The following is a 19,360-nucleotide window of genomic DNA, read 5'->3' as shown; positions in this document are numbered from 1 at the left end:
GCAGACCATGTTGTTACAACTGCAGTTGCACATCGTGGTGTGACAGGACCAGGAGTAGGGGGCATCAAACCCCAGACTCATAACAAGGTGGGTCTTTGGACTTGCCTAAAATGTACGGTTTAAATTGTGACCCTCAATGTTATGGGTCATTCAGCTATACTATGTAGAAAGCTATCATTTTCCCCCAAAGCAGCAATGGATGCAGACCAGATCCCACCTAGCACTGTGTGACTGCAGACTGCTTCAGTGTGCAAGAAATTCAGCTCAGCAAATGCACGGGTACATGGAACTCCAGGGCTAACACAGAGCAGTGGGTCTGGGTTAACGAGTAAATGACAGGGAAAACATTACAACACTGCAGATGATAACTGTTTGCCTGTCTTTGATAGGCTAGTGTTGGGGAGGTCTCACACCCCCAGATGATACCCTCCCTAATCTACAGCAGGACCCAGGCACCGGAGCCTCTGTACCTTTGATGAAGGTTAGCATCGCTTGCAGAAGAAGTAACCTGGACACTTGGCCTCCTTCCACCCCTTTGGCTCTGAAAGGAGGATCTCTCTCCTGACCTCCTATTTCTGGGAATTGTGTGCTATTTTCCGCTGCTCTCTTCCACTGTCTAAGCCCGGCTCGTGAGCCCAACGTGCCCTTTTCCCAGCTCGCTCCGTCCCTGCCTGCCTGTCTGCGGGCTGGGCTCCAGCCTGGGCTGCACGGGAGGCCACGGGGTTCAGCTTGCAGGGCAGGCTGGTCACGGCCAAGCGGTCAATGGGCCCAGCCCCAGTTGCAACAGGGGAGAGTCGGGCATTGCCAGCCTGCCGGGGCTCGAGACTGCAAAGGTCCCATGTCCCACGCTGGGGACAAAACTCCGGGGTGAGGAGTGATCGTTTCTGCGTCTCTCCTGCAAGAAGGCAGGAAGGCAGGAGCTGGAAAATAACCAAGAGCCCGTACCACCGCACAGGTGCTCCTCAGTCCCACCACAATGACAAGTTGGGACTTTGGATCCTCTCCCAGGGGTTGTGTGTCCGGCAAGACGGGGAGGCTAAAGGCTGCTGCAGTTTGAAAGCACTGAACTGCTCTTTACCTTGAGCAGAAACTTGAACCACGGCGTGCAGTTTATTGGCAGCAGTTTGCAAGGAGACAGGATGGGGTCCCAGCTGTGACTGCACTTTAACAAGAAAATAACTCGTTCTGCGGCGAGAGCGTCTGCTCCAGCAGGAGTCTGCCCTGCTTGGCCAGAGCAGCTGCATGGAGCTCCGCTGGCAGGCAGCTAGAGGATTACGGTTTATTTCTGAATCAAAATACTCGATTCTGCAAAAGGCACTAGGGAAACTCAGCCTAAAACTGCAGACTCTGCTCTTTCTCTTTCACCTGCTCGTAGCAGCTCCAAGACAGACACATGGCTTAAACACAAAGCCAGCACTTGCTACAGTCAGGATTTGCAACAGCTTGCGATTTATGGAAGCAAATTAGCTGCAGGGGCCATCTGTCCCTCCCCAGACCACGCCTGGCCCACTCCTTGCTGGAACAACTCCTTTTCCTTGCGAAGATGCATATTGAATGACTTTTACTTTTTTTTATTATTATTAATTAAATAAATGTGAGAACCACAGGTGGCGGAGCAGACAACAGTAACCCTCTCAGCAGCATCTGCTGGCCAGCAGCGCCCCGCCACGCGTGCGGGACAGATGCTCGCTGGGTGCCTGCGTGCAGCCTGACCCCAGACCCGCACGGGGAAGCTCGGCCACCTCGCTGCACCTCGCCGGCTCCAGCCAGGCTTGGTCTTCACGGCAGTACAACCAGAAGCACCACAGCTGGTCTGGCTTGACCACAAACAGCGAGTCCTGGGGTTTTTTCCCCCTCCAGACTCTTTCAGTTTGGAGACTTGCAGTGGGGGGCAGCTGAAAGCAGGGAGTTTGTTTATCAGCTCCAAACACCCGTCCATGTGCCACGCTGCTGGCTAACCAGCACGAGCAAGGAGCCCACCATGGCTGTAAGTGCAGATCGCCCTGGGCTCACGGCTGCTCCGGCATTTTGCACGGTGTCGGCTGGCTCCCGATGGGACAGGAACTCAGAACTGGCCTGTCAAGCGAAAAAGGGCAGGATTTTAGTTCTTTAGCCTGGATTTCTCTTTCCCTGAAAAGTCACGTCCCTTTGCTCCTGGCCCAGGGAGGAGGGATCACACCAGCCTGCACCCCCTTACCCAGGCTCATCACGTCCAAAAGAGGTAAAATAAATGATTTAGGGAAAACTCCCCATTCTTCAGTGGCTGTATTTGGGGATCCCTGGTGAGCAACAGGGCTGCTGGTGAGGAAGGACAAGCTCTGCTGCTGCAGACACACTGTCACCGCATTGGCGGCCATGCCCACACGCAGGGCACACCAGCAGCTCCCTCCCGGGGCCGTGGGACAGCGAGAGCACCACTTCAGAGACAACTTTTGGCAGGCCACCTTTCCCGCTTCCCACAAGATCGCAGGGCCCGAGCCGGACTGCCCACCGGCACCCTGCCAGTGGTGAAGCCACCCCAACGCGGAATGAGCCACCACACGTGCTTTAATTACCTTAATTACCATACCCTTCCCAAATACCATACCAAACCCCATCGACAAGCATCACCTTGAATGGGGTTTACTGCCTGGCCATGCTGATGCCCAGGCGTGGCCTTTTAGGTCTTTTTTTTTGAGCTGCAGTTATCATCGAGTGGTCTCATGGCGTTCTCTCTGCAGTCGAGGAGGTGCCGGGACACTCATCAATAGCCGAGCGGCGGCGTTCGTCACGCTGCTGAAACCACCAAGACAGCGATGGAAAAGTTTGTCATTATTATCAATGCAAAAAAAAAAAAAAAAAAATAGTTGCAAATAATGAAAAATTAAATGGGTATCACTGGGCTAAGCCAAAATATTACACTATGGCCTCCTTGGCCTCCTAGTATTTCTTGCCTTGGGCAACCTTTTCCAGCAATCACTGGTATTTATCAGAAAGAAGATACAGTTATTGCATTTGGGTTTTTCAAATAATTGAGTAATTTAATCTTTTAAGTGCCTCTGAGATCACTTGCTGTAATTAAAGACAGAAGATGAATGACTGAAGTACAAGAGCAGTGGAGGACTGACTTACTTCTTTAAAAATGAATATGTCCTTGACTGCGTCTCCTGTGCATTTATATAATGATTATCCCACATTAATATGACCAAACAGATAAAAGGAGAAAATAATAAGAGCTCGGTGGCATTATTTTTCTTCCAGCCCAATAATAATATATCACCAGCTGGAGGAACGTGCCTGTGAATACCAAGCAGGAGCAACCACGTGCTGCCGCCTCCCGCTGCGAGGTGCAAGGAGAGGCAATATCCGCTCACGGCTCCTGCAGCAATGTGGCAGATAAATGAGTTACAAATGTGTATAAAATTCACAAACTTCCATCAGAAGTGGACTTAAAGGCTCAGCTAGTGCTGGGAGAGACGACTGCAACACTGGCAGCTTACCTTATGAGCATTTATTTTCTCAGCTTTTGGAAATAAGACCCGTTTGATCCTAGTGGAGAGAGAGAGGCAAAAGGTTTGCTGCAAGTAATAACTATCAACAAAAAATCTGTAAGGCCTGTAAACATTATTTTGTCTTCTAAATAAACTATACACCCTGGCATACCTATGTCACACCTTGGTGTTTAGCTCCCCATTTCATAGCCCAAACGTAAACAAATACATGCCCAAAGAGGGAGGAGGACGTGGCGAGAGAGCTGGAGCTGGCCCTGCTCCATCCTTCACCCAGCACTAACCCCCAGCTCACGCCTGTCCCAGGCCGGAGAAGCGGCAGCTTCGCACCCCTCGGGGAACCATCCGGCCCGACCGGAGAGGCTGCAGCCTGCCGGGAAGCCCTCCTCGCCGGCTTGCTCCTCTCCCTTTCCTGGCAGGGCATCCCATGGCCTCCAGCTCGACTGCGCTATTGCCAGACTACAAAACTTTGTCACCTCGTAAAACTTTACAGCACAGGTAGTTTATAGCGTTACACCTCTCGAACTAAACACTCGGCCAATGCGCGGTTCCCTCTGGCAGGAGGAAAACCAGATTTCTTGGGTCAGGTGTTGTGTTTGTGCAGCCCCGCTGGTTTACGGCGCTGCCGAAAGCAACACAGCCCCGAGCGCAAGAAGGCGGCAAGGCAACAGCCAGCTCGCTGCTGAGAGCCGAGCCGCCGTTTCAGCCAGCATCTCGGCCGGACACGCCGTCGGCTCTGCTCTTCCTCCAGTGCCCTGGGGCTCGGCACCGCTCCAGCTTGGATGCGCACCCCAGCAAGGCACAGCTCCAGGGGGGAGCTCCGGCTTGGAAGCTTCTCTGGCTCCTGAGAGCCAAAGAGGTGGGACAGAGAAGGCGCTGCCCAGGTCCTCTCCTTCCCTGCAAGGACTGATGCCATAAAAAAAATCAGTGAGAAGTACATTACACATCCCAGGTTATGAGGGGAGAGTTAAAACTCAGCCCTCCCTGCCACAAAAAAAAAAAACAAACCCAAAAAACCAACAAAGTCTTATATGTTGCCCTCTTAGGAAGAAACCCTTTCTACCAATAGAAAAGAACTGAAGTAGAAACTAATCCAACTTGATGTGAATTTGCAGTATTTAGAAAACATCATCACTGTCATTCCCACTGCTTTGCTCGGTGCCGGTGACAGCGACCGCCTCTCCCACCCGCCAGTGCCCGGTTTCCCTCTGCACCTCGGACCCCCATGGGTCTCGAGCCAGAAACACATTTGGATGAGCTCAGGAGAGCTGGAACCCGATAACGATGCTTCGCCGTGTTCCATTGCGAGTAACTCTTGCGACGAGGAAGGGGCTTTTGACAGTAAAATTCATCATGTAGGAGGTGTATCATTAAGGGACAAATATCGGAGAGAGGGAGTTTTCAGAGCAGATTCTTTTTTTAAATTTTATTTTTTTAACAAAGGATATTCAAAGTCCCATGGCTCGTCCCCACACTAGGGGACTGTTCCCTCAGCTCCCAGGGTGAGGAATTCACTCATCCGCTTGTGCCTGTGGCTTTTCTGCCCTGCTTCGTTAGTGTTCTGCCCGGCTTCTCTCTGCCTCGCTGGTCCTTTTGCCAGTCCTTCACAAACACACAAAGCATCACAAAATAATAGCCAGCAAAATGTCAGCACCCACAAGTGTCTTGGCTGTAGGCTGCTGTTATTTCAACTTTCTGGTTCCTTAACGATCTTAATTTTCCCAGAACGGTTTGACAGAGCGTGGTGTTTCTCTTCAACTCACGAAACAAAATAAAAGCCTCTGATATGTTGGACCCTGCCACTTTCATCTCACCTCGTTATTCCCTCTTTTTCCAATCTCTTAAAAAGGGTGGGCTTAACTGGCCAGCACCAGCCGTAGCCTCGTGACGGCTGGCGAAGAGTGGTTTGGCAATCCACAAGTGGCACATCAAAAACGGGAAAAGCGTTCCCCTTTCTTTTCCTCACCTCCTCTTCTCAGCTTTGCATGAGTGAAGAAGGAACAAAACTGAATTTTCTCAGCTGCAGCTGAAATCTAGCACCTAAAACTGACTTCTTCGCCCTCAATATGGGCATTTTCACCTAAGGGGTTTTTTGCAAGCAGAATGAACAGATCAAGTTTTCTAAATGACTCAAAAGCAAAGGAATCCAATGCAAGGAGGAAAGTGAAGGGCAAGTTCTGTGTTTAAACATGCTGACACTTGTACAGCCACTGTACCATTAACTGGTCTTGTCCTGTTCTGCTCCCACTTCCTTCAACCTTGACATTTACTTTCTTTAGGATGTTTAACAAAGATGCCACAAACTGACTGCTTAGTGCCACAACAATGCTGACAAAATCCCTCAAGCCTGTGAGTAATTCTACTGGAATGGAAGAGCCGTCAAATTTACTGCAGCGTTACTATGGAATAAGCTATTGCAACAAAACACGCTTATATTGGTATGGTTACCTCCACAGGCTTTTTAAATAGCAGTAGTCACTCTAAAAATAATTAAAAAAATAAAAACAACAAAAAATCAAAGAACCAAAACCCCTCCAAAGCCCTAGGTCTGCTGGAAAAACCTCTGTTTAGACACAGGCCCCAGCAATCTCCAACAAAACTTACAGTTATTTATGCAGCACTGGAAAAACAAACAGCAACACAAACTCCTTGCAGAGTTACCATAACAGCCTCTCCAAAGGTACACTGTACTTCATGTTGCAGACAGAGAAATTGGACAGATTAAACAGTGAAGTCATGTTACAATTTGTTATGTACAGTATCTTTATTTCATTTCTGAGATTGTTAAAAAACAATATAACATTCTTTCACTTAGCAAAGACATCCTTCCCACAGTTACCCTGCATAATCTTTTCCAAGAAATAAAACAGAAGCTTTGCACTCACGTCACAAAAATATTTTGAATAAAAATATAGTTTTGTATTTTACAACATGTTTAATCTGGAGCATTGAGCAAACTGGCAACAACATTTCATTCTAGAAACACAGTTAAAATCAAGAAACTAGTCTACATGAGATATTGCATGTTAACATCCATCACATGCAGACTCCAGTTGCTTTTCCGAAAATAAAATACCATCCTGCCCTGAACTGTCTGTGCAGCCTGACGATGGAGTCCCCTCTGCTCAAAGCCCTTGCTACGGTCGGTGTTTCTGCTCTAGATGCACAGATGGTGACGGGGAAGCGCCAGATCACCGCGCACACGTGGGTATCGAACGGAAGAAGTGCCCCACGGCCCACAGCCGGATGGCAGGAGGCGATTACCGCATCCGTCTGCATGAGCACACGGCAATTCTCCTTGGACAAGTACCTAATCTTTGCCTGTTCAAGGGCTTTTTTGTTGTTAGTGGAGGGCGATTTTTTTCAAGAAGATTGACAAGAAACTCGCACTGGCCCCCGATTACAGAAAATGAAGCAGATTCCCGAGGCGAAACCATACCATTATCTCCATCAGCCCAGCCTGTATTTTCCCTGGCCCGTCATCGTGCAATTCATTCGCCAAGAGCTACACGTCGCCGTGCACAGGCAGCGCCGTGGGCAGACTGCTTAGGAGAAGACTTTGGCAACTGCTGTGCCCAGCTCGAGCCGGTCCCTGCTCCGCAGTGATATTTAAAGAGTCTTCTGAAGGGAATTGTGCCCAAGGCCGCGTTATTTCTATGGGCCACGGCACCATGAGTGGATGCAATCCTACGGCATCATAGCAACAAATCCCAATTTACCTACAAATTAGATATCCAGCTGGTGCCATCTGCCTGTCGGTGGTTACATATCACCCAGCCTCTGCGGGAAGAGCCTGCAGTGTCTCCTGCGTGCTCGGACCGCTGTTTCACACGCTGCGCTGTGGCTGGGCCATTGCATGGCGCAGGGCAGCGACTCGCCGGACGGTGAACGGTTAGCCAAGGGTCGGGATGGGCCGGTGCCCGCCGGCACGGCACCCCGCTCTTCTGGGCTTGCCCTGCCCAGGCCCCCCGAGCCCCCTCAAACCCAGGGGAGGCACGTACGCTCGGCTTTTCGGAAAGATCAGCTCCGGACTCTTTGTTTTCCCAACAGCAAAATAATTGTAACCTGCATGCATGCACACATGTACCATACAAGTTAGGCATGACCTGGCTACAGTTTGTATTAAATGATTGTCACTTTTTGTTATGTACTGCGAAGGCATCTGACTACTGGAGTAATGCATTGCAAGGTGATTCATTGCTATGCCATGGAGAAAGCCATTTGGCATTTCATGCATTTGAGGAGAGGCTATTTCTTCATAATCCACACTACACCAGGCACCAATGCATAAATATACAGCATTTTAAAATTTGCTCTTATTCAGCAAGTCCTATCAGGCTATAAATAATTTTTATATATGTTTTTAATACTTCATCACTTTTACTCTGAATTTTTCACCTTAATCTCCATACCAAAATATACATTAGTACAAAGAGAGACCATTTTAAGACTGGAACTAGAGGACAAATATATTAATCATTATGATAAGATACTCATTCTTTTCTATTTCTATAGATTATTTAAGAAAAAACAGAATCTTAAGTTACAAATTAAAATCATATTTCATATGAAAGTTTTAATTTACAGTACAGAATCACAGAGTATTCAGGTTGAAAGGAACCCTGGGAGTTCATTTACTCATCTACTAGTCATCTAGTAGATAAACATCACATTTAATACAGCATAATCAGCTTTAGTAGATAAATAATTCTTAATTAACACAGAGCACATTTCCTTCAAAATATTCTTTCCAGTGAGTGACATTATTCACACAGCAATAAAAATACAATTACAGCTGAAGGCGATGCAGGCCTAGAGATAGAGAGCGGAGAAAAATTACCTCACTGCTTTAGAGCGAGGACACTCCTAATATAGTGATTCACAAGGCAGGCAAAATAAGGTAGTGGGGTTTTCCATTCTCTATTTCTACTAATAAACAATGTCACTACTATTTTGCTAATTTATCTTGCTGAGAGAAAAATGAGACGCCCTCTGAAGTTCAGGAATACTTTGGGATGAAAAGTTGCCAGGGCCAGATCCAGTTGCTCAAAGGAGACCCTCCAGCCAACCTGGAAGAGGCTCAGAGCAACAGCTCCAAGATTTCAGACCCTGGCAAAAGCAGCAATAAACTGCTGGATCATGACACCAAAATGCTGGGATTTAAAAGTCTCCACACTCAACACTAAATGGTATGCGGAGACCATCTTACTAAATTACCCACAAGTTTCCAGCAGCAGAGTGGCAGCTGTGTGCAACTTGCTGCGAGAAGTGCAGAAACGGGGTGCCCCAGCCCCAGCCCCCCGTGTCCGTGGGTACAGGGCGACAGGGGACAGGGTCAGGCACGCAGCTTTCTGACAACCGGGACAGCAAAGACATCCCGGTTCCTGCTCTCTCCTTTTTCTACTGAGCAAATCAAAGAGAAGCCCTTTCACCCTTCCCATCTCTTCCAATCAGCTGGCATGACCCCTGCCATCCCTGGACATACCCCTGCGGCTTTCCCCACTGAGAAAGACACGGTTCCTTTAGCTGAAGTTCCCCGATGACATCCTGAAGTCAGGCGCAGCCATCAGCAACCTGCGGAGTAGTTCACTGATTTACCGAGAGCTGCCAGCAGCACAGACTCGTGTCCCCCTGCTCTTCCCTCTGCACCTGCTTTAGGAAAGGGGGTTGCCCTTTCCCTCAGCGCTGCTTTGTGCAATTCTCCTCCGTCTCTGCTCAGTCACGTTCCCTGCTCCAGTCGGGTGCTGGCTCTGATCAAGCAACATCAGCATTAAACCCTAATTTGGAAAAGTAAACCATTTAGTTTCTCCCCAGTCTTCCCTTGGAGAATTTTGACGTTCAGGCCCTTCCATCACTCCATGTCTTCAAAACATACTTTCACCTGTCCAACTCCTCAGTGAGGCAAAACCAAGGAGGGGAAAGCATCTGCTCAACAAAAGGTCCCAGAGAAAGTTGTGAGATAACTCCAACCACAGGAATTAAGGACTGGTCATAAACCAAATGTACTAAACCAGAGAAAACGATTTCTGGAAGCCATATGCTAGCAGTTTCTTCTCAGTGTCAATATGTCCTGCAGTATCAGGCAATGTAAATGCCTTCCTAGTGCTGAAGCAATCACCACACTGTGTGCTCTTATTTCAGATTTCCCAAGAGGATGCAAGAGAAAGGGCAGCGAGTGATGTGTTCAAAGGGGCAGCTCTATTTATATCGTCTTTCTACCCTCTTGGAGTAGTAAGTAATAAAGAATATAGTAACAATAAAAGCAACAAATATGAAAGAGATAAAGGCTAATAATGATTTTCTGGTTCGGAAGAAGTGGCATTCAGGACACGAGGCAATCTCTTCTCGGCACAGCAGCTCAGGAGTTTCAGGACCAGGAAAACCATTATTGTCAATTATCTCTCTGTAATGTTTCATAGAAGGCTTTGGTTCATATTGATTTGCAGTGTAACTGTAGAGACCATATTTAGGAGCAGTCTTGTCATTAAAAGAATAGACAAAATATCCTTGCAGGTTAACGTTATCCAAGGTGTAAGCTGCGAAAGAAAACAAAGGGTTGAAGAAATGAATAAATGTCACCTTGGCATTCAAGAGCAGTACCATATGCCAGTACATAAAGCAGGGGCAGGGGGATATTAAACCCACATCTGCACCTCTCTTCCCCAAAATAAGGTAAGGTACACGTACATCTATGAAGTGTTTCTCATAAAAAGTAAGAATCTGTCAGCCATTGCCAGACAGCGTGATCTGCGAGTATCCTGCAATTTATTTCCTTGTGCTTGGTAAACACAGCTGTGACTGCATGACTGTATTTAACGATCAGCATGGAGCCTATTGTGAAAAGATGGCTCTCTTTTTTTATGTATGAAAGAATACAGGTTTTGGTTTTCCTGCACCTGGACTTCTGCAACCTGTTTCTCTGATTGCTCCTTCTCCCTGGCAGAGCTCCTCCTGATGGGGACAGCCAAGGAACACACGACATCAAGCTGCACTTCTCACTAGCAAAGGCACAGTGACACCAGAAAAAGACGTGCCCATGCTAAGGTCACGTACGGGGATATCACCCGTGCAAGTGGAAAGGTTATGCAAGTCATAGTCCTCTCTTGTTATTGACCTGAGTTTCTGATCCAAGATGACCCGTATTATCTTTACTGAGAACGTGTCCACAATTCATACTGCTAACCTGGCTACTGAAAGAGGTCCAGCAGCTGGAGCATTAACCCTGAGCCATCAGTCCCACTTGACAAAACCAATCAATCCACAGTAGTAAACACAAACTGTAATACTTTATCTCTCAAATCACTACTTGTAACAAATTAAAGCAACACCTTCTATCAGATGAACACAGGACTGAAAGCTAACAATTGCTGAATTTTCATATGCCTCTGGAAATAATTCTTTCTGCAGGCACATGCAAGACATTTAGCACTTCTAACCTACTTTTCATGTGTAAAATGAAATCATATTTACCTGCCTTTTTACAGAGCTGCTACCCAGGATAATTAGTTTGTGTTTGTAAAACTGCATGTTGTGGATTTAATGGTGTTACATAAATGGTTACTGCTGGTTTTTGTTTTCAGTTGGCAAAGATGTACTTAAACAGTGTACAAAGCACTTCTTAAAAAATACAGCCTCAGTCCAAAGGGTCCCGTACTGTATTCTAGAATCATTTATCTGCACAAACCTGCTGGCTCTCCTCAAACAATGCAAGTGAGCAACATTACATGCACAAATCCTGCCACATGCAGTCCCTGAAACCAGCTGGAGGAAGAAGGCTTAATGGGAACTTTAAGGGGAGAATGCCCATGTACCAAGTCTCCTCTCCAGCATGACACTGAGGTAAGGACATGAGATTTGTAACTCATCTCAGTTACTGCACAGGGTCTTGCAGAAAAAATGCAAGTTTTGGAGAAACCTGAATCAGTCGTGATGCCAAGGTTAAGAGCTTGGTCCCTGTGTAAGGACAAGATGGACAAAAGCACAGTACCAGAGCGGGAGAAGAAAAGAGAATGAAAAAGCTGGTATTACTGACGGACCAAACACTATGGAGGAGTGTATGATGTCAAAAGGGGGAGAGTGAGCTTTAGGGCAAGTATTACGGCTAGTTAGCAGGGACATATTCATCCATGACAAAGAAGGTGGAAAGATAGGAAGATACTTGATTGGGGGATACTGGTTCCAGATCAGTACGAATGACAAAGTTCTGTAAAAAACAGGGGGATGTGCAGGTGTTCTGGCTAACGGGAACTGGGAGAAAAGCCCATATCCATACACGTTTTGAAAACAGAAGTGCCAAGAACTGGTACAGTCTAAAGTGGTAGGAAGGAGAAAAGCAATACAAGAAAAAAAAAAAGATTGAAACCATAAGCCCAAATACAGCCAAGATATGTTTTTTAACTACAGATGCAGAAAACATGCAGCCAGTGCTTCAAAATGCTAGAGAAAGAACTCTTGGGCACTTAATATTGATGTTCAGTAATTCGTGAAAGAGGTGGAAATTACAGAGGAGGAAGTTAAAGACAAAACTTAACAGAGTGGACAGGATGACCTAGCAAATTATGGAACTGCCAGCCACCCTTTGCTACCTAGCAAAAGAGTGGAATAGATTATATAAGGCTGGATAAATAAGAATTACAGGAGATACATGTGATTAATGCCAATTAGCTTAGCTTTATGAAAAATAAATCTTGTCAAACTAACTTGACATCTTTTTCATGAGATCAGCAGATCAGTAGAAGTAATGATGTTTGATGTAATATACTTAGAACTTCACAAAGCAACTGACTTGGTATTATATGGCATTTGGATCAAGAAAATAGAATGTTATGAGGTCAAGGGGAGCCCATAATAAACAGATTTCAACTGGTCTCAAATAGACCCAGTAAGTCGAGAAATGTAATTGCAGGTAAGTTAAGTGTCACAGTAAGTGTATTTCTACCGTGGTCACGGAGATTGACTTTTAGCACTAAGATATTTAATGATCTTAAATATATCAGCAACCTAAAAGAAAAGTAAAACTATTTCTCGCAAAGTTTGCCAATAACACAAAGATTAGGGACATAATTTAGCTAGTGCAGCAAGCTTTGCACAAGCAAGCAACTGGCACTTGAACACAACCAAATGTGAGGATGTCAAAGAACAAGCAGACCGTACTTCAGCAGAGGGAGTTCTGCCTGGGAGGCAGGAATCCGTAACCGAGTTTGAAATCTCAGTAGATAACCACAGAGTGTGTGTAACCAACCTGCTCCCATGGCCAAAAGAGCTAATGGGCTGCTTAGATGTATGAAAGAGGAGTAAAAGGGTAAGAGGTTACGTTATACCTGCCTGAGATATAGGTGTGGCTGTGGTAGGAACAGCACGTCCAGGTCTGGGTTTACCCCTCTCAAGAATGCTGGCAAACGGGAAAAAGTTTAATAATTGAAAGGTTCTAAATCATGTTTTATAGTAAGGGACACACAGAGCTTTGTCTGTGTTATTTATCAAAGAGAGAAATGAGAGACAGCTTGTTTTCAGTCTGTGAATACCTACACAGGTAAAATACATGGAAATGCACAACAAAATGGCTTAAGGCTGAAGCTAAAGAAATTAATATTAGAAATAAGAGTTATATATACCTATACACACACTTATATATAAAAACAGTAAATAATTACCCACTGCAACAGCTTACAGTGAGATGTAGAAGATTTTCATCAGTAAAAATTATCTCATTCGCATCTTGTGCTTTTCTTAAAAACCAGCATGTGTTGTATGACAGGATGACTCAAAATGCCTCCTTTTTGCCTTACAATTTACAAATCTTTGAGACAGAGAAAAAGACTGCTTTGGGTTCTGAATAGCAGGAAAGAGTCCAGGAAATGGCATAATGAGGTAGACAGCTGAATTATTATGAAGATCACTGCTGGATAAGATCACTGTTGGATAAGATACAGAGACAGCTGAGGAATAGAACTCATACCCAGCCCTGAGGCACATCAGTGGAGAGAAGCAACAAAGCAAAACAACAGTAGAAGTGCAGTAAGAAGAAAATCTGACTAAACCATGTGGAGCTACTCACATAACATCTACTTAAATTTCTTGAATCCACAAAAAAGTTCTTCTGCTGTCTTATGCAGAATATGTGCAAGGTCAGTCTTCCTGATGTTTAGTAACACCAATCAATCGTAAATCAAAGGAAAAACTATCTGTTATGCTGTAATAACATCTCATTTATGGAGTATTCTGCATAGGATTTCTTTTTTTTAAGGTTAAACATACTCTGTAACACACTGCATACTAATACTGGGATTTGTGACATATAAATCATCCGTGGTTCCTTACCTTTTAAAGCTTCATTGATGTAATTCTGTATGTAATACACTCTGAGCTTATCATACACCATATTCTGGCCATCGTCAATTCCATTAGCCATAACATAAACTGGGACATCGCCATACTTTGATTTAACCCACTTGAGCACTTTACGCAGTCCCCAGGGCACTACTGCAGCTCTGCCGGGGGAGTGCAGCCATGTGATGTCATTGATCATTTGAACTTCAAGATAGTGGTCATATTTTAGTGCATCTTCTTTCTCCCAGCCCACAAGGGTAGTAGTGTAGTGACTCAAGGCAAAAAAATCAAATGAGCCCTGGATTAACTTCTTCTCATCTTCTGAGAAATAAGGCAAGTGGAAATTATAGAGGTCAACACTGTTTCTTCGGTGAAGCCATGCTCTCATCACCTGTGGGTAGTCACCATTCCCAAAGATGGGCTCTGCAAGCCAGCCAATGTCGAACTCCAAAATTCTGTCAGCAACTTCTTGGTCATTCCTGGAAAAGGGACAAGCTGGTTCTACCCAGTCGGCTTGCAGAGCTATAGATATTTTACCCTTCTGAGATCTCCTGAATTCTTTGTCATAGAGATGCCATGCTTTTGCATGGGCTTTCAGCAGGTTGTGCCCTGCTGTGTATGTCAAGTTTTTCACAGACGGTTCATTCATTGTGATCCAAAATTTTACATGGTCCCCAAGACTTGTAAAGCAGAATTTGGCATACTCAACAAAAGCCTGAACGGTTTCTGGGTTTTCCCAAGCTCCACATTTGGCAAGGGAAACTGGAAGCTCTTGATTCTCAGCCATAGGTTGCCATAAAGCAACAACAGGAGTTATGTTAACTCTGAGAAGTTCACTAGCAAAACACTGATAATAATGTACAAGAGTGTGGTTGATTAGAGAAAGGTTACCTAAAGGAAGGATTAAAGACCATTTCAGTGAAAAATGGAAGTGTGTGACATGCATTTCTTGCAGAAGAGAGATCTGGAGCCTGATAGCAGCAAAGTCAACACAGTGACGCTTGCGTTTCGAGGTGAAAACTCCATCCACTTTAATAAGCTTCTTTGTCTGGTGAACATCCCACACATAAACATTAGAGTCAAGAAACTGGGCGGGTGTCGTGTCTACCTAGGTAGAATAAGAAACAGACCAGATTCAAGCTGTTTGTTCTAGGTAGGTGGGAACATCATAACCATCAGGCACAATGTAGTGAAAGAACATAGTAAGTCAAAACATTGCATTTAGCACCTCTCTCCTATCTCTGATACAATAACACCTCTGGCTCATATGAATGAATTAATTTTCTGTCAACATGTGATGTCAGAAAAATACCAAATCTATGTATCATTTTCATCCTACTTTCCAAACAAGCTTATGTTAATGGTCACTATGTTTGTATCTTCTCCAGATTGCTCCAGCCTGTATGGGAAATAAGGGATTGCTCAAGGATAAGGCACTACGCCTGCGACAGATCTCCAGAGAAGCAGATATTCAGCAAACACTACAGTAATTTTTAAAATGTTTTTCTTTCAAGATTAAGAAGAGCCTACAGAGAGACTGTCTGTTGTAAATTACCCAGTAGATTCAGTTTCAAGACCACTCCCTGAATTCAATAAAAGAAATAACAAATGCAACATCATTTCTGTGTTCAGTTCTTTCCCTGACTATGATGAAAGATGAGTAATGCTCCGCACTTGATTTTTAGCACGAATTCAGTTGACAAGCAAAATTCTTCCTTCTTGCTAAAGACATCCTTTTTTATTTAACTCATACTGAACTCATTTCTAAGTTATTTCAGCAGGCTATTGATGTCTGAATCAATTTTTTTTTCAGACCTCCAAGTAAACCCACTATATGTCACTCCAAAAACAAATGCATTTCCCATATGTCTCTAGGGCTTCAGATGTCAGAATTGCCTGTATGACATACTGACACAGTAGAACATGAGTTTCTCAGGGTCCCGCAGAATTATACTTTCACTTTTTAATGAATATCACAAACACAATAAGGACTAGAAAATGGAAAAGTGAATTACTTAAAATAATGCGCAGTGTAAAATCTCCTCATTCATACTCTAATGTAACTCTTACAAGAAAGATCCAAACTACAGGATACTGGTACCACATGTGTTCATTTGTCCTTTTTTCCTTTTTTTCTTTCTTTGGTGCGCGGTTTCCCCTTGAGTTCATATTTCCTTGTCCTGCCCTCTGTTTGAAAAGCAGGTGTCAGCCTACAACCAGTGTTCAACTTGTAGCTGAGGCTCTGCAGACTGTGTAAAGAAGCTGCTGAAAATCAGTTGCTATTTTCTCCGGAGAGGTCAGTACTGTGCTTATAGAAGAAAGTAATAAAAAACAGCATGTCTGAGGGAAATTGCTTTTCTGGAGAATTGTCCCTTGTAGATTACTAAAGCATGCATTGCCACTAATACTGTGGGAATGCTGTCAAAAGAGTTTTTCCACTGTGATGCATCTACAAATCACACTACCTAAGCCTTACAGCACAAAATGTTTGAATGGCCTTTTGAAATGAAAATATTCAACTTTGAAGGTTTGGGGGATGGGAGGGATTTTTTAACTGTCTTAGGCTGACAGACTCTGCAACTTTATACCTGTAATCGATCCCAAAGGCAGCAATTCCATTTCCAATCCCTAATCTACCTGGGAGCTAGGAGGATAACGACCGTTGAATTTTTTTGGTAATCAGTGTACCAGGTAAGGAGGCTGCAGTATTTTTCAAGAGAACAAAGTCAGATCTTATTTTGGAGTGAGAAAAAAAAAACAAGCCCCCTATACTCTAGCCTTAAGAACGACTCTGTCTTTGTGGAAAATCTAAATTAAAAATTCTGTTCTTGGATCAAGCCTCAGCTTTGAATTTAACTACACCTCTTTACTGTGGTTAAAGAAGCCATGCAAGCCAAAACAGCATCTGAGAATTACAGAGCCAAACTGTTAAAGAGACCGTAACTAAGCTACAATTTTTACTCATGCTATGAAGTCTTAAAATTTGAAAGATTCTCCCAAAGTATCAGATTTAGTTGAAATAAAGAGTGAGAGCTATGAACGGGATCCATGATCTAGCTAGGTGCTATCCAGGGGCACTGCAGGCCTCCACCAGACACAGTACTACACAAAATGACAAAGAAGGAATACAGAAATTTCGTCTAAATCTAATATTGTTTACTTTTTTTTACACAAAAGCCCTCTAACAACAGTACCAGGATATATATACGTAAGATGTAGAAACATGCCACTGGAGTTTTAAGAGCTTTCAGGAAGTTTTCTAAAACATATTATCACAGCAGACAAATATATTACCATTAAAATTATGGACATGAAAAAGCAGTAATATTTCCCATTTCATAGACTAGGACATTTAGAAATACACTTTAGCAGATCTAATCAACTTCCATTTGAAAAGGACTGACTTCCAGTAACTGTTCACATAACATGTCCAGGGAAGATGAGCATCAGACCCCTTTCAATTTCCGTATGTTTTTCTAAGATGTTCTTTATCGTATCTCAATGTGACTGTATCACCTTGGTCACACACAGAAAGGCTAGTGAAGACTGAGAGACACAGTGTTTGGCACAAAACCCTTGTACCCATCTCCTTGCAGCACTGTGGTAATATATATTGGCAAAGACACTCTATCCAGCAAATTTATCAATATGAACTTGTGCACTGATCTGGCTGGACAGCCTGTCGGCTTTATCATCAGACTCACCTGAATGTAGTTGTCAACAATTCCCCAAGCAAAGCCACAGGGTAAAATACCTTCTATGGGCTGGTTTTCAGGCAAAGGTGGGAAGCCATTTTTTTCTATCAGCTTTTGATAGAACAAAACAGAAGATTTGGGCATCAACTTCTTGTCGTGGCTTTGAAAATCAACATAAAACAATCCACGTCGAATGCTGTATCCCCTGTGCCATTCAAAGCCATCCAGGAGGGACCAGACTGTGTAGCCAAACACATTAACTCCGTCGTACCGGATGGCTGAGGAAAGAACAAAACCAAACTTATCTCAGTGCTCATTTTTCCTCTGTAGATTACACCGTATCAGCAATGTTTGCGGTATTCATGTGCAAGAACAATGCAGTAGGTCAGATAAGTATCTCAGGGCCTGCCTCAAAGCCCGTTCAGGGAAGATTTCAACTGCACTCAGGGAGCTGCTAGGTCACGGGTGCACTGTGCAAGGCAGTAGAGGTACCTGGCTTGGCTTTAAACAAGCCAGATTTAGAAAGAGAAGCAGTGCAGCAGTGGTTTGAGCAGTGCTGCTAATTAGGCGTGCCAAACAAACCTCAGCCTTGGAGCAGAGCACGCCACACTTGAACTGTTTGCAGCAACTGAGCCAGTAACTGCACTGCACTGCACTCTGCTAAGCACGCACCACAGCTCACTCCGGGACAGCTTAAGTGCCATTAACGCAGCGCTACCCTGTATGCGAACAAAAGTCACACTCTTTTTTTCTCCTTCCCCTCCACTACAAACACATATTGAGAAAACCCTGACAACACTTTTGGTGTGCTGATGAATTTTTATTACCACAGATTTTAAGTAGAAGCGATAACGCAGGAAGACCCTCTTTATTTGATAATTCTGTCTCTTTCTATCTTTTATATCATAGCATTTTCCAGCTTAAATATTCAAGGGTTTCTAAAAATATGTGTATGTTCTAGGTCAACTGTTTGACTTTTAAGAATCACCACACACTCTGAAGGTTAGTATCAAGGTCTACTGGCATCTGTTAGTATTGCCAGCATTACAGTTTTATTTTAAGATTCCAAAGGATACTCACTTTTAGTGAGATTCAGCAAAATGTTCCTGGGCAAGGCTCAGCTTCAGGAAAGCACAAAGGAGTGTGCTTATTTTAATTACGTAATTAGACACACCCTAATTCGGCAATGCATTTAAGCACATTCTTAAAAGTTCTTTTGAACTTGAGTTTGGCTCTGTAGCCAGCAGAGTTTATCTTTATTACTCACCATCTTCTGTCAGCTCAAACTGGGTACTGACTGAACATAATATTTTCCAGCCTAGTAACGCTGAAAGCGTTATTTCAGGCAACCAGAATATCAAGATCCTAATTTCCTGGTTTTATTAATGTACCTCATTACAATCAGTTATGAAGGACCACATGGATTCTTGATTATAACCCTGTTTGAATCAATTAAATGAACTGCGGTTAAATAAGCAATGAATTTGGCCCAGTCTCTACCAGAGGTCATGAGAAAATGTCTAAGGAAATGGAATATTTCTCCTCCTAAAGGCATAATTCTTTTGTGTTTGGCAAATGCCAGTATTTTTCTAACCTCTGCATGCATCCATGATGACATCTGTCATACCAGCAGAGTAAAAGCCAATACAGGTCCACTTTGTGAACTGGTCTCAGTGAGAATTTCTCTTTGAACGGCATCTCACCCCTTCTGTAAGTCATCACACAGCACTCCCACACTTCTGAGCACCTCATAAAAATTTCTCCTCAAATCCTGCTTTAAAAATGTATTAACTTCTAAGTGTCACCTATGAAAGAAGCAACTTGAAAAATTTTTGGAAGTTCCAAAAA

At 44.2% G+C, this 19,360-nt stretch overlaps 1 protein-coding gene across 1 annotated transcript in view; it reads right to left on the bottom strand.

Moving 5' to 3' along the window:
- Positions 1-8,722: 8,722 nt before the first annotated feature.
- Positions 8,723-19,360, bottom strand: part of KL (klotho) — a 49,861-nt gene continuing 39,223 nt past the window's right edge. The window contains exons 3-5 of the mRNA XM_052812886.1: positions 17,522-17,790; positions 13,809-14,925; positions 8,723-10,024 (exon numbers count right to left, since the gene is read on the bottom strand). Coding sequence (XP_052668846.1) covers positions 9,687-10,024; positions 13,809-14,925; positions 17,522-17,790 — 1,724 coding nt within the window. The 3' untranslated portion in view covers positions 8,723-9,686. The remainder of the gene's footprint in view (positions 10,025-13,808; positions 14,926-17,521; positions 17,791-19,360) is intronic.

The sequence above is a fragment of the Harpia harpyja genome, chromosome 17 (assembly GCF_026419915.1).
Source record: "Harpia harpyja isolate bHarHar1 chromosome 17, bHarHar1 primary haplotype, whole genome shotgun sequence".
NCBI lineage: Eukaryota > Metazoa > Chordata > Aves > Accipitriformes > Accipitridae > Harpia > Harpia harpyja.
The sequence above is the reverse complement of the archived record's forward strand: the minus strand, read 5'-3'. Positions and strand labels throughout refer to the sequence as shown.